Source organism: Struthio camelus, chromosome 28 (assembly GCF_040807025.1).
Source record: "Struthio camelus isolate bStrCam1 chromosome 28, bStrCam1.hap1, whole genome shotgun sequence".
NCBI classification, from domain to species: Eukaryota; Metazoa; Chordata; class Aves; order Struthioniformes; family Struthionidae; genus Struthio; species Struthio camelus.
Window position 1 is genome coordinate 1,327,722 of NC_090969.1, and position 25,766 is coordinate 1,353,487.

Below are 25,766 nucleotides of genomic sequence, written 5' to 3' on the forward strand. Positions count from 1 at the left end.
TCAGCAGTAGAGAGAATCAAAATCCCTGACTGACATATGCAAAGAGGCCTGAAGCAAGCCCCAGCCACAGGCCACAAGACTAGCTGTGGGGTCCTCAGCAAGCAGAACACTCAGCAGAGTTTGTGTCTTTCTGTCAGAGGCATTGCACAGCTTTGTATGCCTGAGGTACTGAACTTCAGTTTACTAAATCCAAACAAAAGCAGCTCAAGTTACCTGGTTGCTTCTGCCTGGGTTTTGGCAAGTTCGTCACACACGTGTGTGGGCACATGAGGATGTTGCATGGATGCAGAGAGCCCTCCAGAAAGTGCTGCTTAGTTTGAGAGATATGGATCCCTCCCAATGGAGTTTTTGGCAATGTATTGGCTGGCACAAGAGCAAGGCAATATACGCCCACTTGGTGAATGCTGTCGATTGCCTAGAGAAAGGAAAGACAATCACTTGACTGCTCAGTACTACTGGAGATAGTTGAGTGTCACTGGCTGCGCTGACCTATTCCAAGACAAATCCCTACACATCTGTAAGGTGCCAGAGGAGCAAGACAGACACTATCATTCCATTTCACCTGTGTAGCATTAGCAAGCCCTATGGTAAGGGTTAAGTGCTTGTTAGCATCCCTTCCCTTGTAATCCCTTCCATAGACAAGAAATCCATTTTTAAATTGTTCATGACTAAAATCTCAAAATATAGATGGTTGCCTGATGAATCATCTGATTTTGATCTTACGATTTTATCCATCTGTCTCCTTTGAACCAGCACCCTCTGTTCCTTTTTTGTCCTCCTCAGCATTCAAGGCATCTAATACATTATTCAGATCACCAAGTACTTCCCTGACTTCTCTCCCCAGCGTGCCTACTCCACAACCTGAAACATTATTCCCAAGAGTTGCATACCTGCATACAGCTCTCAAAGTAAGCATTCACCACTCATTCTGGTTTCTTAGGACCACACTTCAGCTGTTTTAACTGTTCTCTGTTCACTGTCTCCCTGCTGCAATTGCATCCCCGAAGATAAGGGAAGCTTTTAAGCATTACTTTGACCACCAGCACAATTCAAGAGTAAAAGCAGAATTCCTAAGCTTGAGCACTGGGTCCGCTTCGTAGTGCTGAGAGGCAATTGTGTTTCTCCCTACACAGTCACCTTGCTAGCATAACGCTGACCACTTCATCAGCGCCTATGCTATTCAGCATTGCAGCCATTTTCCCAGGACCGTCAGGACACATAAAAGAACAGCTTGTGCACAGTAGATGTACCAGCTTGTGACCTTGTAAAAATATCTTGCTGCCAAAGGGATCATGAGCCTATGCTCTTTCCATCTGGGGCATGCTAATGGCCTCTGATCTGCCCACACACTGAAAAATATGCACTATCTCACCTCGGCCACCTGTGTAGCTTGGCTTACCTGCAGCACTCGACTCATCCACTGAAAACTGTCCTCTTCAGATGCATCTGGCCTCTGCTCTGCAACCACCACAATCCTCTCATCATAGAACACAGATACTGAGAACACAGCAATTCTAAGGAAAAGGGGAGAGCCATATTGGCAGGAATTCCAATTTTACTCCTTGGGAATAAGGAGCAAAGGAAACAGACCAAAGGCAAAGCTCCTACAAGGCATGGGGCAAAGAGAGGAAAATCATCAAGCAATTAAAACAGTCAAAAGGGAAAGGCTCTGTGAACTACATAAGGGATTAATTCCATCTTGTGATGAAGTTTCTACACAGCATAGCCCCCGTCCTCTCATCCTGCTATCACATCCTGCTCCAACCTGTGGTAAGTCATCAAGGAAATAAAAACTTTAAAAGCATCTACATGATGTAGGGGGCTTAAAACCTACTGTTACTCTTAGAGACGTGAGCTCCTACACTGTTCTGGGGATCTAGAAAATTATATCTACAACTGCCAAATAAAATTAAGTAACTTTGGAAATTAAAAGAACTCTTCCTTACTGCAGAGCATCAGCCAATGGCTAGCTACTACAGAGACTTAGAAGTAAGTTCTATAGAGACAGAAGTAAGTTTTCCATGTGGCTGGCTTATCTTGTAACCCGATTCTTTCCCCTAAAGTACACAGACTTGATGAAAAGTCAGACAGGATATTGAGGAAGACTGACCTGTGTTAGAAAGGTTCAAGCCAATTCCTGCCTAAACCAAAAGCATACTTGCTTTAAACCGAGCTACCCAAACAAGCCAGTTTGATGAGAAAACAGAGCTCACACTGCAGATCACGTTTCATTATACCACATGCAGAAATTTATGGGAAGGGGCTAGGTTTACTTTGCTAACCTTCCTCTGTAAACTGTTTTTATTGACTCTACTGCCAATCCAGTCGCTACAATGTCGTCAGCATTGTGTCTACGTCCACTAACTGTCAGCAATCCATCCATTTTTCCAACCACAAACACCAAACTACCCTGAAAGATAAAAAGATGTGATGAAGTTATACAAAGCAGATATTCAAGTGTCTTTGATGGCATATTTTTAACTATTACTTGTCTATAATTTCAATTGCTAGATCAATGGAATTTGTATAAAATATATTCTCTTTCACTTTGAATTACACCATACGTGACTAACTCAGGTGAATCACGCTAGCAACTCACTGAGCCAAGATACTTCAGCACGTTTAGCAAAACTGCCATACAAAAACTTTTTACATTTGGTTTTAAAAGAACTAGCAATCTAAAAACGCAACAAGCAGCAAAGTAGGGCACTGTAATGGTAACGTACTGGAGAAGTAAGAGTTCCTACCAACTCACGCCAACCCGTTCTCTCTCTACTGTCAGTACATGTGCTTCTGCATCTAGATGCTTTTCTCTTAAATATTTAAGACTATTAGTTTTAACAGAGGAAAACAACAATGCAAGCTCAAAAACCATGCTACGTACAGGTCCAACAAACCCCAGCAAGCCTGAACGGACGAATGGCACATCACCTACTGGAGAGCCAGCTGAGTTCACAGGGATAACCTGCAACAGAAAGGAGGACTGCTGGAGGTAGAGTGGATTTGCCCAAGGATAGAAAGATAGCCCCCACCCAATTCTGCACCGGAAATTGCACTACATGCAAATGCTGAGGAAGGGGCGGGGGAGAATCCTTCATTTATTCATCATTTTAGCACTATGGGAGATCTTTACAAAAGGCAAAAGCTGAAAATATCTAACAAGTCTTTCATTTCTCTCTTTAAAAACCAACATTAACACTTTAAGTTTAAAGGAAATCAAGATATTATACATGATCATCAGTTCTACATAGGAAACAGAGAAAAAGATGCACTCTACCATACATACCTCAAACGTGTTCTTTGTCACCCCTGCCAGCCCATAATACATCATTCCTCCTGCTCTGGAGCTAACGCAGATTTCACCAATCTCATCCGTTTTACAGAGCTGAGGGGGTCCATCAGGTTTCACTATACACATCATTCCTAGGACAAATTACATACTGTTAAGAATATTCCCAAGATTTGGCTTGTAGAAGAGCTGACACTTTTTAACCATGACAAACAGGACATGCCATGGGAACTGCTTAACCTCCCCCAATAATGGGGCTGAATACGGGAGAGTATCTAGTCTAGCTCTTTTTCCTTACATTATGGGTTTCACAATCAATGCATTGTCCGAACAGACTAAGCATACACCTCTGACAATTCTCATAGATGTCACGCTGCTGTAGAACAACGCGCAGCACTGTGAGAATGCGTCCTAACTACTTCGGGCTTAAGAACAGAGCTGCTGCTGGGATGCCACGCTTCCTGTGAGGACTTCACATTACTGCATGAGCGCAAGACTTTCGGAGCTATTTATTTACACGGCCTGTAGAACTACTTTGAAGGTCTCAGCTCAAAATCCTTCACTATCTGCTCTGAAACGTTACAGACCATTCACAAAAAGGTGCTACAGGGCACTCCTGCGCGTTCTTACCTCCTGGCATCACATGGCCAACATCCTGGACAGTGAGAGCAGAGTTTTTATCTTCAGTGTTGACGCGAATCACACCAAAACTCAGCCCGTTCATGGACAGGATGGCTCTTCCAGGCAAAGGTGCTCCAGGGACCCCAGGCCTTTGAAGGACAAAAATCAATACACTGAAGCAGACATACAGGGTATTCTTAGACCCTGATGAAGACATCACAGCAACAGAGAAATGCATACTGCAGTGTCTCCTCTTTTCAAAAAGAATTTAAAGTCATGAGATGGTAGTAGAGATTACTTTCCAGAAGAGCCACACTGATCAATGACTAAGAAACCTTATTCTTAGGCAAGTGCAATACACTGTGTGAATCATAACTCTTCCTCCAGGTTTTAAGTTTAATCTGTGATAAGCACCAGCTCCTAGGCTAGAGGATTACAGTACTGTTTACTATAGAAGGCAGCAATGAACCAAAAGGCTAAGAAAATGACTCTCCAAAACAATAACACATTTTATCTCAGATTCAGAAATACCACACTAGCTGTGAACATCAAGAGCAGGATAAAACATTACACCTTTCTTACAGGCACTGTTGTGCCACCATATATCTTACAGGAACACAAGCACTCCTAACTTAGGAGAAATGTTTAACAACATAGCCACTTGAATACCTAAGCACAAACAGCAGATGTCAGTGGAGCTTATTACATGCTTAAGTCAACTATGACCAGCAGATGTGCGAACAAACTGTAGCCAGGATCACTTAATCGAGCAAACAGACTGCAATGCTATATGCACATTACCTCCGTATTGCAATAGTCATTGCTTCAGGAGATGTGGCACAAGGACAAATTGCCTCTGGTTTAAGTCCATGGCTCTGAAACAAACTCAGGAAGGCATCACATGAGGAAACAGACCCTGGAAAGTAAGAAAATGGGTAAGTATGATTTTATATGATTTAAAAACTGTCTGTAAAATAACCTAGAAATAAGCACAGTATATTTGCAATTCGCTCCATGCCTAAATACTGTATCACTTCTAAAAACTCCAGACAACATCCTCAAAGATATCAGCCACGAAGAAGCTCAAGCGCCTACTGAAAGTGAACGCAACTTGGGAAAAAAAATCATGTTGTCTTGAACAAGTCTGCTCTTCTTCCCTAGTTTGCGCCAGAGTTGTTACATTTAGGAGGTGCTCGTGGAACGACGACGACAGGAATAAAAGACTGCCCCAACCTCCAACAGATTAGTGCACACATGTAGGGTCTGTTTCCATGCAGTGTGCACAACCAAAATGGAGCTAACAGTATTCCAAATCTCCCTTCTGTTGGTGCCATTTAGACAGACATTCTTTAAGCCTCTTCAGTAGCAGCATTCATTGCAGACCTTTTGGGGTTTTTTTCTCCTCCCCTTCAACATTGTTCTTAAAAGTCTGTGAGCAATTTAAAAATCAGTCTCCCTCTAGTCTACCAGAATTCTATTTTATGCACAAAAGCTCCCCAACTCGTACCCAAAGGAATAAAGCACAGGAAACCCCTTGCCCTTGTGCTGAAGCGCCACAATCCACAGCTCTGTGTTACTAGACAGCTGTCCTAACTTAGTCATCTTGGAAGTGGCTACAAAAGGAGCAGAACTTGAGCCTATAGGGACAACCAGCTGAGAAACCTCTCTCCTTAAAACAACAGAATGTGCCTACTCACAGGGATTTGCACCATCAGTTACAATCAGCATCCGTAGAGAACTCAAACTGACATCTCTTTGGTCTCGATGGGCCATCATGGCCCAGTGCAAGTCTCGACACTTCACTAAAGCAACTTTTGCTGCAAACGAAGGCAATAAAAACAGGTATCAGTACAAAGAAAAGCTTTCCGTGAATCATTTTCATATGAAGGCACTATCCAACTCTCCAAAATCGGAGAACTCCAAGGAAAGCAAACCTTAATTCACTGAGCTTGCAGTAATGGCAAACTCCAACATACAATAGCAACTGCTGTGGTATGCAGGCCATTTCCCAACCCCTGACCAAGGTGTGTCACTACTGCAGTCCTCCCTCCAAAATGTACAAATCGCTATCACTATCTGAATACTCTGGCTAAAGAATTGGGATCAAATGAATCTTTTTGTGCTCAGTTATTCTCTGGGTCTCATAAAAGGCCCTGACTCCAAATACACAGGTTCTGAAGTCGCCATCAAGTTCTGTGGGGTTTGCCATCATCCACAGAGCATTAGGACTTTGTGTATTCTTAGAAAGAAAGAAATCAGAGTTTTGGCCCACATGGTTTGCTACCGAAGAGCAATAAGGCAGACCTAATGCATTCGATATTTTAATGCCCCTCATTCATTCATTCTAAAAACTTGAAGCTTAAGTTGAAGACAAGCAATTACCTTTGTGCGCATGAACTCTCTGCACCCATGAGAGTGGGCAGGTTTTCATCACAGAATAGGGCACACTGATAGTATGCAATTTGTTCATTACATTCTGAAAAGTAGAAGTTAGATTTTTAAGAGAGTGTGCACAAAACTATGATGAAGCAGAAACAGGAGCCACTCCCACTCCCTCCCTCCCACATGAATTCACATACATTTACTTGGGTTGCTTCCATGCTTCCTGTAAAACAGCTGAAATTTCAAAGCATCATTTGAATTTACAGAAAAGCTTAGCAATTGAGCAGGAAATGTTATTGCTTCTGCCAGATCTGCAATTCTCTGCAGAGGGAGGTATGATTGACTTAAGAGGTAACAGTCCAAAACCATCTCCTCAAACTTTGCCATTAGAAAGAATCATGAAATGCCTCAGAAAGTCTTCACAGGCTCAACTCACCGTTAGTATACCATGCCACAGCCCTGCATCCTTCTTAAAATCCAACACATTCACTATCGTTTCACCTAGAAGAAAGTTGTGATAGTAGAGTAAAATGAGCTGAGACAGCTTTGACCATTATTTATGCTAGAATCTGCTCCTTTTCTTGTTCTCCCAAGTGGACTCTGATCTAACAACTTAAAATACTTGTTTTTTCTTCAAGACTGCTACAAGAAAGTCTGGGAAGAAAATTGCACAATTTCCTTGTATTTACTGAAGCTCTCCTGTTTCCACTGTGTTCAAACTCAAATATTCAGAAGCTTTTAAATGCTTCGTATACCACCTAAAACATTATACAATTATCTGTGACAAATCATTCCAGTAAGAAATTGGCAAATCTGCTCCGAGAGGTACACATAGACAGTAGAAGTACAGAGCCTTGTTTATCTGATTACAGGTTTTACTAGTCAGAGCTCCTCATTATGCAAAATAACACAACTGAATACGAGCTTAAGAGAAGAGACATATCACAAAGTTGCAAGAAAATTACATTCTACCCTGTAATGAACATCACTGTAATAGAAAGTGCCTTAACCTCGTTATGCATAAGCAGTAGCAGGGGAAGAGAGCAGAGAAGCACTGACTCCCAGAAGCAATGCGAATTAAAGCAAGGGCTTCCAAAAGACACACACTGCCTTTTAAACTACTATGACATCCTGCTCTTTAAAAAGGAACTTTCAGCCACTGGACATGAAAACTAGCTTGACTGTCTTCATTACTGGTTTAGTCAAAAAGCCTTATGTGACTAATACAGAACCTGGTTATCCAAGAGGTGTTTTGATATTTACACACACTGTACCAAAAACATAGGCTTGGAAAAGTGTTTTTGGGGGTAATCCCTCAGTACTGCTAGAGGAAGACTCAGCCCCTTGAAAAGGGCTCCCATTTTGATTGATCAGAACACAGACTTGTTAACTTCCTAGACATCATGCAGATCTCACTTTTAGTTCCCCTTCACTATGGCAATGAAGGCAACGGAGTTTTGGGTGGAAAAGATCATGGGTAGTCTTTAGTTTGGGGGAGTTTTAATCTTTACTTTTACTTGATGTGTTGTTGTTGTGTTTAAAGTAGATACCATTGTGTATCGGTTACCCAGAGACAGCTGTTAAAAATATGACAGGCAAACAGCAAAAATGATATCACTGAACCTTCATTCCTTCGCTGCTTCTGTCACATCACCTACCTTCAGAATAGTTGCAGGCCTGCGACAAGGCTTGACAGTGAGAGAGCATGGCAATTCGAGACACCGTAACACCCATCACGCTGCCCTCTTTGCTAGTCTTGTACTGCAAAAAGGAAAAAAAAATGTCAAGGTGCGACTCTGGATCACACATATGAAGGAAATTAAAGCACTGGATCCACACTAAAATCAATTTTTTTCCACTTAAGCTGCTGAGATGTACTCAAAAAGATGTACTTGCTTGTAGCAAGGTATCAGCAAGGTTCACTATAGAAACAAGGTTCACTATAGATAGTTTTTCCAGTAACAAACATATTCAGATAACTCCAAAGAGATATGAGATAAATATACCAATTTAATGTATTTGTGTTTATTTTATTACTACTACAGGGCCACAAAGATACATAAAACTAAAATAAACATGGCAAGTTGTATACAGTGAAAGGCTGATGTTTCAGTAGAAACTGGGAAGTTTAAGGTGTTGAGGTGAAAGTAGTATCTCTCTGATGATTAGAACATTAAATTCAACTCACGGAAGCTACTTTCTATTCCCCATTCACTATTTACCTCAATATATGCTGGCTCAGTTCCTGCAGCTGAGATGTTGGGCTGCCAGTCCTTAGGGGATTTGGAGAGATATTTTGAATCTGTCACAACCCATTTGAGTCTGGGCCAACCTAGAGCCAAAATTAAAGTGGAGTTTATTTAGTGAGGAATTTGTATTCTGCAAAAGTACAAAAAAAAAGCTATCATTTGTCCAAGTTCAGTTATGCAAGCACACATACCAACCCAAGTCAAGCTACTAGCCAAAAGGCTCATCTCATTTCTCATCAGGGAGTTCAGTGGGCAACATGGCACTTCCTCTACTCAGGAAAGATCCCTGCAGTATTTCTAAATATAGCTTGTTGTATCATTAATAAAACCGCTTCTGAACCTGCCAAATGCCACTGAAGGGATCCGAGGACAACCCTGACTCGTAAGATAGATTCATCGTCGCTACCAAAGCAACAAAGTAGTTCTGTCAGAGATATGGATCAATCTCTACCATGTGCATAAAACCCACAACCGCAAGCGAGGCTACCAGAAAACTTGTTCATTTTGCCAAAGGCGGCCCCAAAAATGCACTCAGACTTCTAACAAGTGCTTTCAGACAGTTTAGCTATAGCAAAAGTACAATCAAAAGTGAGAACGCAACTGATCTAACCTTTAAACTGCACAATTTCTCCGTTTTGGGTTTTTGGAAGCCCTTTCAGACAAACTTCAGTGGTGAGGGCCAAAGCAATGCCACAGCTGCCCAGTAGGAAACCAATCTGCTGACCGCCAGCATCCTGAGGGAAGGCGGGGGGGGGGGGGGGGGGGAGGGGGTGGAAAAAAAATCATTTCTGTTTCAAGATGACAGCCAACTTTCCCCTTACCATATTCTAAGGTTTGGTAATGGTCTGGTAACTGTATGGTAACATTATGGATCACAGCAGGGAAAACAAAAACACAAAAACACCTCCTCTTCCCCCCAAACACTGTTTCCTTTGGTTTGCCCTTTTCCTCCCACCCTCAGTGCCAGGCATTGGTTTGAAACTCAAATGACAACCACTGTCTGGCAGGGATGAATACAACAATTTCTAAGCTTAGAGAGTAATACATTTTGGAAGATGTCATAGCCAATACAAAGGCATGCTGGGTGAAAATGGAGACATACTATGAGCCAATAAAAGTTCACAAGAAAATGATTCGCCGTTACAAAAAAACAAAATGGCTACTTAATCTTCTGCATACCATGTCTGCTCTTTTCAATTCATTTTGAAGTTCAAAAATGAAAAGATTATATGACTGAGAACAGATTGCAGAGAAATCTGGTGATTCTCAAAGGGATCCCTTCATACCCCCCAAAAATATTACACTGACAAGACTAAAAGGAACTGGATGTGAAATTCACAGAAAGCAAGTGCTCGCTTAGATGCGTGCCCAGCATTCAGGCATTGAGTATATACCATTTATTTTCATTAATGGAAGCACAGATGCTTCAGAGAGGAATTATGAGGCATAAAAAGAGAAAACGTATAATTACACTGAAATAACAAGGCCCATTTTTCCTCAGTAACTAATTTCTATTGCACAATGCTAAAAACACTGAAATGAGGTAGCTTACTAAGAAAACTGATCAGACAAAAAATGGGAGAAGCTTTAAATTTTATATTTGGTTGCTATAGCAGTTGTCACATTGAGGACAAATGGGGGGGGGGGGGGGGAAAGCTCTGTGACTCCCATAACATTACCAGACTTATTTTACCATTTCATTACCACCTCTCTTGCCATATATTTGCCTTTCTACTGTTACTTTGTTTCCTCTTAAGAAATTTTAGGGCTATAGTCAGCTCTTGAAAGGGCAATAATATGGCAAAATCATAAAAATTATGGTAAGGGTAAAGAAAATACTTCTTTGAGCAGAGGATTTACAAGAGGTGGTGCCTGGCAGTTTTCAAAAGCGCTTTGTACCTTCAGTCTCCAGCAAAGTCAAATGACCAGCAGATGCTTAGCACTGTTGGAAATGAGATCCCCTTCACATGGATCAGAGGGCAGATTCACAGTGTTATCTGTACTCTTATAAACCATTTGCAATAACAGAGACAAGACTATAGCATTCAGGTGAATCAATCATTTCCAGCTGCTCAGCAGGGCTATCTAGTCAATATTTTTTTTTTTCCATTTTTGAACTCCTATTCCACGTTCATATAGGTCTTGCACATTGCGTTGATGCAGAATCACTGAGGCAGCAGCTGGATGCTGCTAAACACTATCAGAGGTTGATGGTCTGACCTGGGTTTCATCCCACATCAGCCTATCACTCCTCTAAGTTCCATCAACGTTACCTTTCTGGTAAGAGGTACCTCTATAGGCACTGGTATGACTTCTGCTAGAAGACAGCCGTAAAACGCCACCATAAACATGACTGGATCATTGTTGGGATAAACAAGGGCTACCTACAATTCACAAAAAAGTTTTGTTAGGCGAAATACAAGGAGAAATTGCGAAGTTCAGATTGTAGCGACTACAAGTCAGAAAACCTCACATAATTTTACAACGCTGCCTGAGCGTTTTTCACAGGGCATCTTCAAGCACTCCTCCTCACACAGATCTGGTATATGCACACATTCTTCATGTGCTACTATGTCAGTATTCTGTGCATACATGTATACACACACACACGCACCCCTCCTCCCCCAACACAGAGATCTAAAAACTCTGTATTTCTCAGAGCTGCTATGCTCTTCCTTAGATGTATCTCAAAGTCCAGAGCCAAGAAGTTGCTTACAGAGGAATCAGCAGATTGAAAAAAATCACAAAGATATCTTTCCCAAGTAGCCTGTCTCTGGGATAGGAGTCTCACTATCAAGAGAAGAAGATTTTAGTGTCTTTGGTAAGTTATAGCCCCTCCCCCTCCCCCTTTTTTAAACTTCAGAGGGAGAAACAGATAGTCTAAAACTCATTACCCTATCTCCAGGTTTTAACACGGGTTCATTTTTGGTCCCCAGTTTATTAAGCAGTGTGTAGGCCAGCTTGAGACTTCTGCTCCACAGTTTGCCTAGAACACAAAGAGGAGAGACTTGCACAACTCTAAATCACCCAACATACAAGAGATTAACATTTCAATTCCTGACTGCTTTATCCTTCTACTGTCACCTCCTGTTTCAGTTACACCGCTTCATCTACTAACCTCTCTCAAACCAGGAACGTATTTGCCACCACATTCAGAAAAGTCCTGTACAACAACTAAGTTCTATCCTCTACTGCCCTTTCAGAATAGTTTAACAGAAGCCTGTGCTCAGCTCACCATATGTGAGGGTATAAACTGGTTTTCCTGTAACATCCAGTGCTGTCAGACAGGGGCATTTAGCCTGCGTGGTTCCCCAGCGCTGCAGTGCTGCTTCTAAGGCAGGAGGCCAGTTACAAACAACTCCCAGTGGCTCTCCTTTCACAGGTGTCATCTGGCGTCCTTCTGGCTTAGGTTGATTTGGGTCAGGCTGTGGAACTGAAGAAAATTTGATAATGTTCCCAGTTCATCTTAGCTCATTTATTCCCAGACAGTTAGGCTGAAAAAATACACTGAAAAAAGTGCTTTTCCAAATAGCCTGTATGTTTAACAATCTCTATCGCACTTTGTTCTCTGCGGAGCTCTGCAGAAAACAAAACATTACCCTGAACATCGTCTTCACCTAATGTGCTACCGATTTCAATATAGTATCAAGGAGGGTAACACAGAATTGGAGAAAAGAATCTTATTAAATAAGATTGTATTGAAACTACTGGTAAACACAATCCCCCTTGGGAATTTAATTGAAGTTGCCTAAGAAAATGAACATTTTTTAAAAAACCTATTTAAATATTTCTGTTATTAAGTTTTAGTTATTTTAAGTAGTTTAGTGTTGAAGAGGCCACACAAAGCTCTGCAGTACAGTGAATTGCTTCAAACGCTGTTTTTGTACCAGTGGTTGCTGGCCACAGACTATTCATGAATGCTATCACTAGCTGCAAATAGGGAATCCATCTGAGTCAACTTCAGAAACAATGGCATAACTAAGTACAGCACTGTGCAAGTCTGTGTGCTTATAGCAAATAATTAATAAAATAATACTTAGTGCTATTACCTTCCACAATTTCTTCAAAATCATCCACAAAAAATTCTTTCAGGGGTGGCCTTTTAGGTCTTTTCAAGGTGTTAAGCAACTGCTGAATTTTCGTGGAGACTCTACTACTCACAGGAACACCTGGAGGGAAAGAGTTTGGCCAATAAAAGAGCTCACCATCTCTATTGACATTTATGTCTTACCTCCTTCCGCTAGAGGACACTTCTCCTGGTGCGCCCACTCATTCAACTAATGGTTTCCATCGCTAAAGGTTGTGCCAATGCAGGCTGACATTAGTAGGTATTGTATCAGTTCTGTATTAACTCAGTGGTCAGAAAAAGCTAGTAACGTAAAGTCATTTTTAAAGTATTTCCTCCATTCCAAAGCCTAACTTCCATCTGTCTTTGACAAACTGCACTTGATGTAAAACATGGCCTACAGATCTGCGTCTGCTTGAAATACTGATCCACTGTAGTGCAAGACTGCCAGCACAGGGAGGACGCAGTAGAACTAGAAGTATTAATGCTACCCTTCTGCACAAAGGTTTATGCCAAACAGCATAGAGTCAGTATTATCAGCTTCACGGGAGCTTACTATAGTTAAGAATCACACATTTTCATTCATCTTACCTTTCCTTTTGGGAATTCCAGGACAAAAGCTTTTAAAAACAATTAGCCTACCTATGCATTTTTAATTTTTCCTTTAAAAAAAAAAAAAAAAAGGCAGTACTCAGAGAAAAGCCTATTACCTCTCCATGATTTTCTCCAATTCAGTTCATAGCAGGTAATTTCTGTAGCACGGGAAAGTGTTAATGCTAATGCCATAACCATTTCCAATTTGTGAAGTGCTTAAATAGGCTAGATTTAAGTCACAGGATTTGAACCTCCAAGTCAAGTCCTTCCTTAGACACCACTCTAATTTCTGGGTACTCTGAAAAATTCCATACCATCAGCAGTATCCATGAGACTAGACCGATTAGATCCCTTGTGCATGCCTTTCACGATCCCTGAAGGAGGAAGATCAATCGCTGCTGGGCGTGCTGAGGAAGAGGAGGTAGTTGCTGTGACATCTGGGGGAACTGAGAAATTTTCTAAAAAAAGGGAGAAAATTGAGATGGTGATTAACATATACCTTTCATTAGCACAAGTGAAGTGTTTGTTACCCATTACCAACAGTCTTAACAATTTAATGGGTTGAATTCTTATGGGGGCTCTTATCAATGCCACACAAACCACTTACTAAATATTAAGTGACCTTAGGAGGTGCACATTATCCATTTTGGAAAACAGAAAATGAGGGCACAGATGAGTGGCTTTGTCCATGTCAGGAAAGTAATTCAGGAAAGTAATTCAGCAAAATACTCACAGAATTCCTATTTTTGGTCTTTGACCTTCAAATAAAGCTAAATCTCTTGGCATTCAGTTCTCTTAAAAAAAAATGCCAGTTGGGATCAAAATAAGCTCTGGAATATTCAAAAATCTCAGAACAAAAAACCTACATCACCTATGCAGTAATCTCTCTTGCTGAAATTACAGTATTTAACCTTTTCCTCAGAAAGAGCTTTCTAAAATTAAACAAACAGGAGGCTATTGCTTAAACAGACAAGAAAAGATTCACATCGGGTTGAAATTTCGTTCAGTTCAGTGGCTAAACAGTAAGAGCCTGTCCAGCAGTTAAATAAAATCTAACCTATAAAAATGAGACAGTTCTTAAACCTGTCAGCTCTGACAGCCTCAAGTTGCAAGACACTGTCCTGCAAGAAGTCCTGCTTTTCAGATGAGTTTGTAATGCTTCAAAACTGTAAGTAACGCTGCATACTTCAGTAATTCTCTCATTAGCCTCATCTTAAGTAAGCAATTTCTGCTTGCACAGGATTTCTTTATACAAGGTAGTAGGTTCAATCATCTGACAGGGCAAGATATTCTATGCCAGCTTAACAGAGGCAGCAACTGTTTCTTCTGAAGAAAAAAAGCCCCAAAACTTTGAAACTACATGTTGGCTTGCATAGAGAAAGTCTCGAACAAAGTCAAATACTGAACAACTCCCAAAGAAAGGTTTGTGTGGTTTGTTCTTTGATTCCTTCTGTCTAGAGGGAAAAATTCCATTTCTGAATACCTTCTGGAGATACAGTGACAAGGAATATTTCTCATGTATAGAACTTCTAAGCACACTAGGAAGGACATAGATTTTATACAATATTTGCAGGACTTTCTATTGCTCTCTCCAAAGAGATGCATAAAATTGCATATGTTAGAGTTAGTTCCTATCATGTAAATTAGGTGTTAATGTAGGATAAATATCTACATGCAAAATATAATTGTGATAAAACTTTAACAGTTCTATTTTGCATAAGATACTAATCAGATAGCAGTTATTCTGTAGGTAAGCAGCTAGATTACCTTAATTCATTACAACAAGTACTGCGGCTTTCTGTATTCTCCAATTAAGAGATACATTAATTATACTGACTATGTTTTATGGACAATTTCCCGTTTTCCATTTCAGAAAACAACTTGCATCTCAGCAAAGAAACAAACAAACAAAAAAATTAAGTGAAGCAATTAAAAACACCAGTGCTTCTATGTACTGCTTGCCCCAAACCAGTTAAGCAAAAGCAGAGAGCACACAAATACAGACATCTCCTAAGATGCAGTAATACCCTTAACAGTGGATAAAAAAGACAAACATACACAGAGCAAAACAAAATTTGCAATTTCATACAGAAGCATCAGCAGCAAGGAGCACCTCAGAGCATCAAAAAACTGAGCCTGGAGTATCCAGATCTGTAGTTTTTTGCTCCCTCTTCTCAATACCTGGATGCCCTGATTATTTCCCAGACTAGTCATGAAAGATCAGTGTTAAATCTTTAGTCTCTGCAATGTTCACTTCCTAAATGATATGCTCAGTTATTCATATATTTGACTGGGTTTGTTTTTGTTTTTTGTTTTTTTTTTTTTTTAAAAAAAACACTAAAACAATAAACCATTAGGGCTTATAGCTAAAAGATAATGTTGGAACACAGCTTTTCCCCCATTGAATGGGCAAAGACACCCCTGTGATATTTATCAGGGCACAGATGCCAAATGCTACTTGCATATGGTAGCTTTGTGCACACAGTAGCTTCAAGTAGCTGTAGACATAAGCAATACTGTATACAGAAAAAGTTCTGCCTACCGAATCTGTCAATACTGTAATCACCCCAATGAGCCTTTTCTATTCCAGCAAACTCCTGCTCCCCATGTCCCCTTTTTCAAACCAACTCAATATTCGTAAATTCTTAAGGGAGGAAAAAACAAAATCAAAAATCCCACACCAGTGGTGGTGTAACTCCAACGAATCCAAGCAAGTTCCACCATCACTAACTAAACTCTCATTCCAAATTTCCCTTACACAATGGACAACTCCAGCTTTATTGATACAATCTGAACTTGAGGCAGTTTTTCTGTTCATACCCAGCTCCTACCTATTCGAGTATTGGCAAATACATCAGCTAGTGACCCACTGGTCCCTTTGCCTTCTCCATGGGATAGAGTAGAAGATGCTGATGAAGATGTGGATGACCCCTGAATAGATCGGTTGATCCAAGACTCAGCATTCTGTAAGCTCTGATGCAATGCAGCAGAAAGAGCAGCTTGGCGCCTTAGTGACCCCTCATCCTCGGATGCAGAAGACGTGTCTGTGTGGAAGCAGAAAAGAAAGTCTAGCTCCTTATGGAAAAGCACATTGCACTGAACATGCTCTCTTCGCAATTCACATATCAACGGCAAGGGCTTGTAATATGAAAATCTCTTTTCAGACCGTGAAAAAATATGGTTACGTAGGCCAAAACACAAGTTAAAGCAGCAAACACCTCCAATAGGAATATATTTACTCCTAGGTTTTTCCTCTGTTTAAAGCCCACAAAAGATTCAACACATTAGACAAATATCCTGCCTTAGTTTATTGACTTTTCACTCATTACTGTTTCACTCATATTCTATAAAAATCAGACACTATATTGCCTAATACTGATATTTCTGAAATGGAAAGTGAGGAGTCAGTAGCATTCTCAAAACTGAAAATTTACAGAAACAAAGTAGAATGCAGGCACTGGGAAATAAATATGCCAAGGTCACATGTAGAAAATGCTTTTGTATGCTTTTCTAAATGGGTCCCTTTCATTCCAGAAAACAAAAAGGAAAAAAAAGAAAAAAACACAACAAGGAACTGCATCTTGCATTTGCAAGAGAACAGATATCTTCTCTGTCCTAAAGCTGTGAACTAATTATTTCTTTATCATGAAGAAAGTACTCATTATTTGATATCTATATGTAGCACTGTACAACTTAAAACATTCAATTAGACTTTGGCCTAAAATTTAAGTATTCTTAAAAGTGACTGGCTGCCTATATTCTGTTCTTCAATAGCGTCCCTTAAATCATAAAAATCAAACTATTAAATCATGTTCTACCTACTTGCCAAAGCAGAGTACAGTCATCACTTGGAAGAAGGGACTAATTCCAGTCATACCGCAAGTTGAACTGGAAGTTTTAATGCTAACCTTTATTTGTGTAGCACCCACAGCTCAGAACGTGCTTAGTCCTGGACACGTTAGTACAAAACCAAGGCCCAAGCGGACACTGGGAACAGGCACGAGACCCCAGCAGGAAGGAAAAGATAGCAGGAAGAATGAATAAAAAACAGAATAAAAGGAGAGTCACACATGCAGCAGCCTAACAGAGAGGTTTCATACAGACGTATGATGAATTCATGATGAGGAGGAGGGTTTTTAATCTCTTCTGATAACTTCCTCAATCCAAATGACCATGATGCTCCCAAACAATGAGAGCCAACGTAAAAGTCACTGTTGAAAATTATAATATTCATCTTCAACCTTTGTGCACAGCTGATTGAAAATGGAAATTTTTATTAATATCTGATGAATATGCATCATAACAGACACCACATTATCTCAGCTGCTTTGCCACTGAGGCAAAACAGCTATGACACGAGAGGTGTTAGGAATTAGAAGTCTTACAAGAGTCATGGACTCCCACAGGACCCCCTCCATGGTCCTTGCCCAGAAACATACGTCACTGCAAATCCTTGAACTCTGGAGAACTGATACCTTTTCCTGTATGCTGCACACCAACCTTACCAGAAAGGAAACATGAATTACGTAACTGAAATAGGTGTGAGGGAAGCAAAAGAAGAAGTATCAGTCCAGAAGGCCTGCTCAGTTCTTGCCAATGCATTTTTTAAGAGCTCCCAGAAGAGGATTCATTTCCACAGCCGTAACAGCAGCTCCATGAAAACAAGCAGCTGCTCAAACGTAGCAAGACAGCTACAGGAATTACAGACTACCTACATATGTGCAGAAGATTCTGAATATTTTGACAATTGCAGCCCCTTGATTAGGAAACTTAGTAACGCGTACCTTAACATCCACACAGACAAGCACACTGTAGGAACCTAACCTGGGGGAGTGCAGGCATCAGCTGGAGACTGAACAAATGTAGACCGTCTTTTTGTTGGCATGGGCAGAGCCATCTTCTGTTCTTTGTGTTTTGCCAGTGCTGCTTGAACTGCTTCTGTGTGGATATCTGCAAAACGGAAGTCAGTATACCTCACTTTGCAACAGTAGAAAAAAACCAACACACATAAGACTTAAAGATGCAAGATTACTGCAACAATTGCTAGCATTCTACATTTATGAAACACCCCTCATTTTACAGTACTTACCCAAAAAACTATGTTTTGCTACCTCATGAGTAATATTTCCATTTTTTCTAATAGGGAAACTAACTGAGGTTTCTAAAGTTAGCAAACTGATAGCAGAGCCCAGGTTTTTAACCTGAAATCTTCTCAATTAGTCATTATATTCTTGTCGCTCTCACAATTTTTATAAGTGGTCTCAGCCCCAGACTGTCTGTCTTCATGAAGGATTATCTTTTTAAAAAAAAAAAGCTTGTGCGTTTTAATTCTGTTTATGTGCATATGCACATAAACAGAGCACATAAGCCCTGGTACAAGTCTAGTCTACAGACTGACAAATTCTGAGCCAGTGAGGTCTGACTTCGGAAAAAACTGATGTTCAAAATCCTGAATAGATACAGATTTTACATCAATCTTGAAGGTTACTAACTGCAGTTGTAAATACATACTGATCAGTAAGTGAAACAGGCTAGGAGGGGAGGCTTCCTTCCCCCAGCAAATATGAAGAACTCTTTAATGGAGGAGACACATCACAGCTGATAACAAGACAACATATTAATCAACCACTATGGATAAGTGGGAAAGCTAATTACATGATGAAATCAGATTCACATGTTTTTCTGAGGTCCTTCCAGAAAACTAAGCTCATCTAATGCTTTATGAAAAATGTTCATATGATAGCAGTGTCATTGGAGCAGGTATATTTGATATATTTTACTTGCTCCCACGGAGAGAAATATTTAAACTTGTTAATGCAAAATGAAGAACAAAACCAAAATGAAACAATAAACTGGTGCCTTCTTCCTCTCCTTCCCTTAAGTGGAGGAGGAAATCAGCAGGGCACTAGTCAGCCATTTCTGCTGCTCTTCAAAAGTGCTTAAAACAGATTTAAAAAGCCAGATCATTCTCTGGCTCCTACAGTAGATGTGCACAGAAATCATCAGTTCCAGGAAAAAATTGTTACCTATCGCTTCCCTGAATCTGGTTACCTACAGAGGTGGTTAAAACAGACTTTCGACTGTGTGAAGAACTTGCACTGAATAGCTGCATTCAAGCTAGAAAAATCAAAAAGGCAAAGAGTTATTTGCTTTTTTCTACTTAGCACTTTTTGCCCCTGGAGCTGCAGCCCTGCAAGTCTGATGTTTCTTTATACAGAACTATAAAGGCAGGACTTTCCATCAACTGGATTAATCATCAACTTGACTCCTTGAAAGGACATTGCACACTCTTCCTCTTTAACAAGAGTCCCAGGTGAACTCTTGCCCTGCCCTTACCAGATCGATAGCGTTCATCTCTGGCTCCCCCTGAGCGAGCTCGGTGAAATTTGGATGAGGATGACGACGATGCTGAGGCTGGAGTTGCAGATGGAACAGGCATCTGAGTTCTGGATTCCTTCTGTAACGCTGGATCAACCCCTGGAAAACAGTCCACAACTCTTTGAGGGCAGAAAAGAAAAATAGTCTTTTCTGAGCATACTTCTCTGTTTTACTATATAGTTACAGGATTTCACATTTTCTGTAGTGAAGCAAATTAACTAGTATATTAATACATCTGTCCAATAATACTCTAATCACTTTGGACATACACGTCCCTTCCTCAACATTATTCTTAAGTGTTCCCTTCCCCCTTTTTCTCCTGCTTTAATGGGTTAAGCAATTCACATAAAAGAGAATTTACAGCAAACCTGGAACAGGTGACAATACACATTTTCATATAATTTAAGTAACCCATCAGTGAGAAGGGAGATTAAATTATTTTTTAAAGAACTCATTTCAAAATACAAATGGTGGTAAGATTCAGATAAATCTTAACAGATGAAATCAGTAGACAAAGCAGACAAAGCCTGCCATTCCAAACACTTTGAGCCATCCACAATGAACATCTACGTGTTGTGATTCAGTATCTGTATGGTTGGCTCCCTATTTTGCCAGTTTCCAATGGGAATACACTCGCCATTGCATTAAGACAGATCCGAATTAGGAGTTTAACGTGTGGTCAAATGACATACGCATATTACACTTAGAGATCCTACTCATTTATACCAGCCTCCTCTTAGTTACTGCTGCTGCAAACAGTGAAGTGAAGGCGTTTAACTGATGCAATAAATCATTAGCCAAGGTTAGTTTGAGTTGTGGGAAAGAGCAAATCGGTGGGGGGGGGGGAGGGGGGAAGGGGGGTGCGCTCTAGTTCTCCAGGTTCTGGCTACTTCCAGCATGTGTCAAGGCATTACCATCCTGAAAAGGTTTGCTCTTCCCATGAATACAGGGAGCTACATAGATAATCTGATAAGAAATTATCATCTTACATAATTCACCAAGGCATATATCATTAGGGATGGCTGCTCCTGGAATTGCAATTCTAAAGCGAATCTGTGCTTCAGTGGAAACTTTTTAAAAACTAAAACCAAAGGTCACATAGCTGTAATTACCTTCGGGCTGTCACCTGAAATCATGCAAAAAGGGCAATTGTGTCATCTAAAAATGCACCTCTTAAATTCTCACGAACTACCAAAGGATTAGAGAAATTAAGAGGAAACCACAAATTCTGGATTTCAATTCCAGTCATACTACTTTCTTAGTGTGTGGTTTTAGGTAAACAACTTAGGGCAAGTGCCTCAAGCTCAGAGAGCCTACAGTACCAGCAAATCACATCTAACTAGCTGTAGAAATCTTCAAACATCCCTTATGACTTCCAACATCCTAAAGAACAGAGTATTAATTGAATGTCATAGCAAATTAGCTATATATTTAGCCCAACATTTTGTTACCAGCATTATATCTTTCAGAGAAAATTTCAACAATATGGGGACAGCCTGCTCCTGGAAGTTCTTTTCTAACCCCTAACGTTACTATTTGGTCTGTGAACCTTTTCAAAACTTTTAACAACTTACTCAAACTTTGACTAGGCCAGTTTACCATAGCAACATTCAATGGAGGCAAGCTACTGGGCTTATATATTAACAGCTCTTTAAACTACCAAGCAAAAAAATTAAAACTTTTATTTCTAATAAAAAAGAGCATATCTGCTAGTCAGAAATTCTCAAATCAAGAGAAGAGAACAGACCAGCAACTGTTTCCTGTTTCCACTGCCATTTTGGAGGCAGGGGGAGCAAAATATCATAAGGCAGAGTTTTGTTTTCCATTGTCCAAACATAACCATCATCTGCACAAAAATGCCAGCGGCACAACAAATAAGCTAAGAAAGTAGAAGGGAGGCTTGTGTGGTTTAGGCACGTGACCCGGTAATCAGAGAACCTGGACTGAGGAGTAAGATTTTTTTAATTCCAAATCTCTATTTACCCACATCCAAAAGAATAAGTGTGTAATCCCCTTCTGAGATTCTGGAGCAAATTTGATTGATAACTATAACAGCTGTGTAGTTTAGTATCTTTATAACATCACACGTGAAGATTTGATACAAGTAGAATGATTTAAAAAAAAAAAAAAGAGTTCTAAAACTGGCAGTATCCCCATTATTTTATATATCCTGATCCTAAACCATAATTTGTTAGGAACAGACTCCCTATGCTTTGCATAGCATCAAGCATACTAAATTTACTTAAGACCAGACTACGCTACCCAAATGCAATCAAGTATCTTCCTTGGATGCCAAAGTAAACTCATCTAGGACACAAAAAGAGTGGAGAACTGCATTTTTCACTCCAGACCAGACTACATCTGTCTTTGTCATAAACTAGAGAGTTCTATTTCGATCCAAAGGCAAGACAACTTCACAGACTGATAAGAAAAGCTTAATGATTTCTGAACATTCAGCTATTTATGACTCCAAGTACCCACTAGATGTCAGCAGCAGTTTTAACAATTTTAAATGAATTATTAAATTCATATTCAGTTCTTTCTCATAAGTCTTGCAAAAGCAAAAGCACCTCTGTTCTACAGAGCATCACAAGGTAAGCATGACATTTTGTTTACAAAGGAATCGAACATATCTGTACGTGACATGACATGCTAAGAGTAAGCTCTTTGTTTAAATATTTTGTTATGACATAATAATATGTTACAGTAGCCTAACAAAGCATACAAGCACAGATCGGGAAAAGCATATAACGACAGTAAATCATAAATGGTTATACAACAAAGCAACTCAAGTGAGCTAAGCCTGGCAGGTGCTAGGTGACTTTATTTAGCATTCTCCTTGGAATAATCCTGCTGTAGCTGCGGTTTCTGCTGACAGGATCTGAATCTACAGAGACTAGAAAAATAAATAATTTTTACAATTGCTGCTATAGGAAGCTATGGATTTTTAATTGCCATTAGTTTTTTAAACAGAATTTATTGCTTTGTGATCCCTGCAGTTTGATGAAGGGAGAGATTTGATTTTTTTTTTAATATAAAGATTTTTTAGATCAAAAGAATCTATACAAGCATCATGCATGATCAACAAACAAATGCTTACATTAATTACAAGGACAAAATGTTAGATTCATCTTGCAGAAGAAAAGCAGCAGGCAAACCTGTTTTTCTGCTGCTTTGCATACAGAATTGAATAGAAGTGTTCATGTTGCACTGGCTACTCCTTACAATGACATGGTTTTTCAAGGTACGTGTCTGTAAAAATCATTAAAAATAAAATGCAAGTAACTAAGTTTTGCAAGTTAGTCTGAACGGCTCTTCTAGAACGTAGGGGCCAGCCTCTCTCAGTAGCAGGCGTGTCTGGGTAAGGTTTAGCGTGCTTATTGCCATCTTCCAGTGTTGAGAAGGCCGAGAACTCACTAGACATGCAAGATTTCAAAGACTTTTGCAGGCGCTATTAGCTGGATGGATCTCAGTTCTGCCCTATGGAAGACATTTAGGGAGAATTCAGGTGGTTCCACTGATTTAGTCCTGGAAAGGATTTCAAAGATGGAGAAAATGATTTCCTAGAGTCAAGTGCTAAGCTTCATTTGCAAGGGTGATACCCCTTAGACTTAATAAGGAAGAAAATAATTCCCCATTTGTGGTAGCTGCAAGTCAGAGCTTGTAAATGAGTGAAATACTCTAAACAACACTGTAAGCTGGAGCGCGTGTACATGATTTACAGGTTTAGACAAGGCCATTTTATCACTAGTTACTGTTCCTCCTTAGCTCCCATTTGAAATAATTAAATCCTGACAGACAAATAAAACAAACTAGTAAAACTTTAGAGAAGTTTTGCCAATTGAATTTACTGGTAGCCCAGGATGGCAGAAGGACTATATTTTTTTGAGACAGGAAATAAATGACAGCCCACTCAGGAAGTGAAGAAGAAATACTTCATTTCCAAAGTGTCATGATTTCAAAGGAATTATGCAGTAAAATAACAGAATTTGTAATATTCCCATCTTGCAATATCCATGAACAACATGAAGCAGAAAAACCATAAAACATGCATTATCAAATCAGCACTCAGATAAGTTCTCCGAACTAAATTAGCTTGAAATGTTACCATCAATTTCCATCAGATTACAATTGCAGTACTCTTTCATTCCAACATCTTTCCCTGATGAACAGGAATACAAAAAACCCTAGATGACATTCATCTTACCTTTTCAATAAAGTACGTACTCTACTGTTCTCTTTCCAAATGTGCTTACTCTAAATATTTATTTTAAATCACCATGAGAATAAAAGACAAGAGCAAAAGCACAGAACTCTAGCAGCAACAAAAGGAGGTTCTGATGAATCAGGGCTTGGTGAATGATTTCCTTTACGCATCAGCGGAGAAACCCCATGCACTATTGTAAATAGCAAGAAGATGTACTCTGCCAAGAGTCTGTGTGCAAAGGCTGTTAATTTTGGCACAAGGTGTTCCTACATCTGCATTGTTTGAGCTAAAAAGCTGTAAATGCTTTTCCAGATTTGCAGCAACATAACATGGACAGCAGTTATTTCTTCAGGCAGACTCTGTTTACCTGTAATCTGCAGCAAAAACCAGTTTCAAGAAGTGGCTAGTTACTATATCACCTCTTAGTTCCAAAACAGTGCATCTATCTATCCAAAACACTGTAGCTGATGAAATTACTTTTCAAAAAAATCCATTATATCATGTAACCAATTTGACTTGAAATGATATATTTAAGAGTGTAATGTAATAATTTCAACACTGGTTTGAAAGTTTCCAGTTTCCCAGCTCTTCAAACAATTGGCTTCTCAATGAGGCATATTTTTATCTATATAGCTAGATTTTCTCATGCTCTGTACACATCTCAAAGCGCATCAGCCTTGAACCTATTCAAAACAAAAGTATCAAGATATTTACCAAGTCCTAAGTTCAATATTACATCAATACGAACGTAAGCTGAGCTCCTCCTATATTCAAATCATTACATGCTTTCTCGCACTCAGGAAAATTTTCACCATACCTAGCCTAAAATACCTCTGTTTTAACCTTGCTATATGCAAAGATTGCTTTGTAAATTTCGTTTCAAATACACTTCCATAGTCCATCTTTTACCTGATGGCTTACCATTATGCTAATAAAATGGAAAGAATTCAAGCATACAGCAAGTTTCTACAAAGAGAAAGTATGAATCAGACCGAACCAGGCCCACCAGTGGCTCAGGACATTTCAGTGAACGTTTCTCCTCAGAGCTCACACAGCAAAAACATGGCCACTCAACTCTCTCAGTTTTAATACCACTGCACTACACCTTTTAAGACAGGCATAAAAAGTATTTGGTCCCCACTAACAACTGACTGAGGACAACTCGATAATGTCAGATTTACTCTAACAAAAGCAGCATTTCAAAGCATCTAGACCCTCTGTTCGTTTCTGAAGCTCACGATTCAGCTAGAGTTACACATTCAGAAAGATACTAATGATGACATGACAGTAGGGTGCCCCCCTCTCCTCCTTTTGTAAGTGGTTAGTCAGTAGCACAACATGAGACAAGCATGCTTTGGTCCAGGCAACAGTGAAGCAAGCAGCATTAGTTAATATGCACAACCTGGGAAGCTTCTCAAAATACTTTCTTCAAAATCTTTTTGTGCAGCAGCCAGCACATAACAGAGGAACAACAACTCTGGTATCGTAGCGCCATCACTTCAGTAAGTTCCATTTACAAAAATGGATGTTGCACCAGGAAAAGATGTATCTTTAGGTAATTAACATTGTTGCTTTACCTCTAAAATAACGAGGCAAGCTCCCAGAGGCAATGTGAATGGAGTACAGATTTCGCAATAAGAATCTCCTGAATTATAATCCTGACTTGCTCTGACATGTCATCATACCTTCCTTTGTCTCATTTCACATCTATGAAATGGAGACAATACATTAGCTAACATTAGGATGGCACTCTGAGAAATATAATGCACTAAATGCCAAGAGTAAATATTTTCCTGTTGGTTTTCTGCTCATTAAAAAGGTGACCTAATTCTTAATCCCTCATGCATGACTTCAACAGGATTTTTACAATTGGAGATTCCCCAGTATGGGGACAGCTGAATACAGGATACATAAAAAGCTGGAGGGCCGAGTCAGAACGGCAGTCAAAATGCCATCTTAATTGGTGACCTGCTACTGGCC

The 25,766-nt window shown here is 39.8% G+C and overlaps 1 protein-coding gene across 4 annotated transcripts in view; it reads right to left on the bottom strand.

Annotated features, from left to right (window-relative positions):
- The window catches only part of DIP2B (disco interacting protein 2 homolog B), a 72,976-nt gene that overhangs the window by 13,956 nt on the left and 33,254 nt on the right, over positions 1-25,766 (bottom strand). For 2 of the 4 annotated variants that reach the window (XM_068921535.1, XM_068921537.1), the window contains 21 exons: positions 19,538-19,678; positions 18,026-18,151; positions 16,033-16,245; positions 13,516-13,659; positions 12,591-12,710; positions 11,777-11,974; positions 11,436-11,527; positions 10,815-10,925; positions 9,152-9,275; positions 8,515-8,624; positions 7,951-8,053; positions 6,729-6,793; positions 6,293-6,386; positions 5,608-5,727; positions 4,712-4,826; positions 3,920-4,059; positions 3,287-3,423; positions 2,885-2,965; positions 2,283-2,410; positions 1,400-1,514; positions 214-415 (listed from right to left, as the gene is read on the bottom strand). In XM_068921535.1, the coding sequence (XP_068777636.1) occupies positions 214-415; positions 1,400-1,514; positions 2,283-2,410; positions 2,885-2,965; positions 3,287-3,423; positions 3,920-4,059; positions 4,712-4,826; positions 5,608-5,727; positions 6,293-6,386; positions 6,729-6,793; positions 7,951-8,053; positions 8,515-8,624; positions 9,152-9,275; positions 10,815-10,925; positions 11,436-11,527; positions 11,777-11,974; positions 12,591-12,710; positions 13,516-13,659; positions 16,033-16,245; positions 18,026-18,151; positions 19,538-19,678 (2,679 nt within the window). The remainder of the gene's footprint in view (positions 1-213; positions 416-1,399; positions 1,515-2,282; positions 2,411-2,884; positions 2,966-3,286; positions 3,424-3,919; positions 4,060-4,711; positions 4,827-5,607; positions 5,728-6,292; positions 6,387-6,728; positions 6,794-7,950; positions 8,054-8,514; positions 8,625-9,151; positions 9,276-10,814; positions 10,926-11,435; positions 11,528-11,776; positions 11,975-12,590; positions 12,711-13,515; positions 13,660-16,032; positions 16,246-18,025; positions 18,152-19,537; positions 19,679-25,766) is intronic. The other 2 variants (XM_068921536.1, XM_068921538.1) reach the window with 2 other exon arrangements.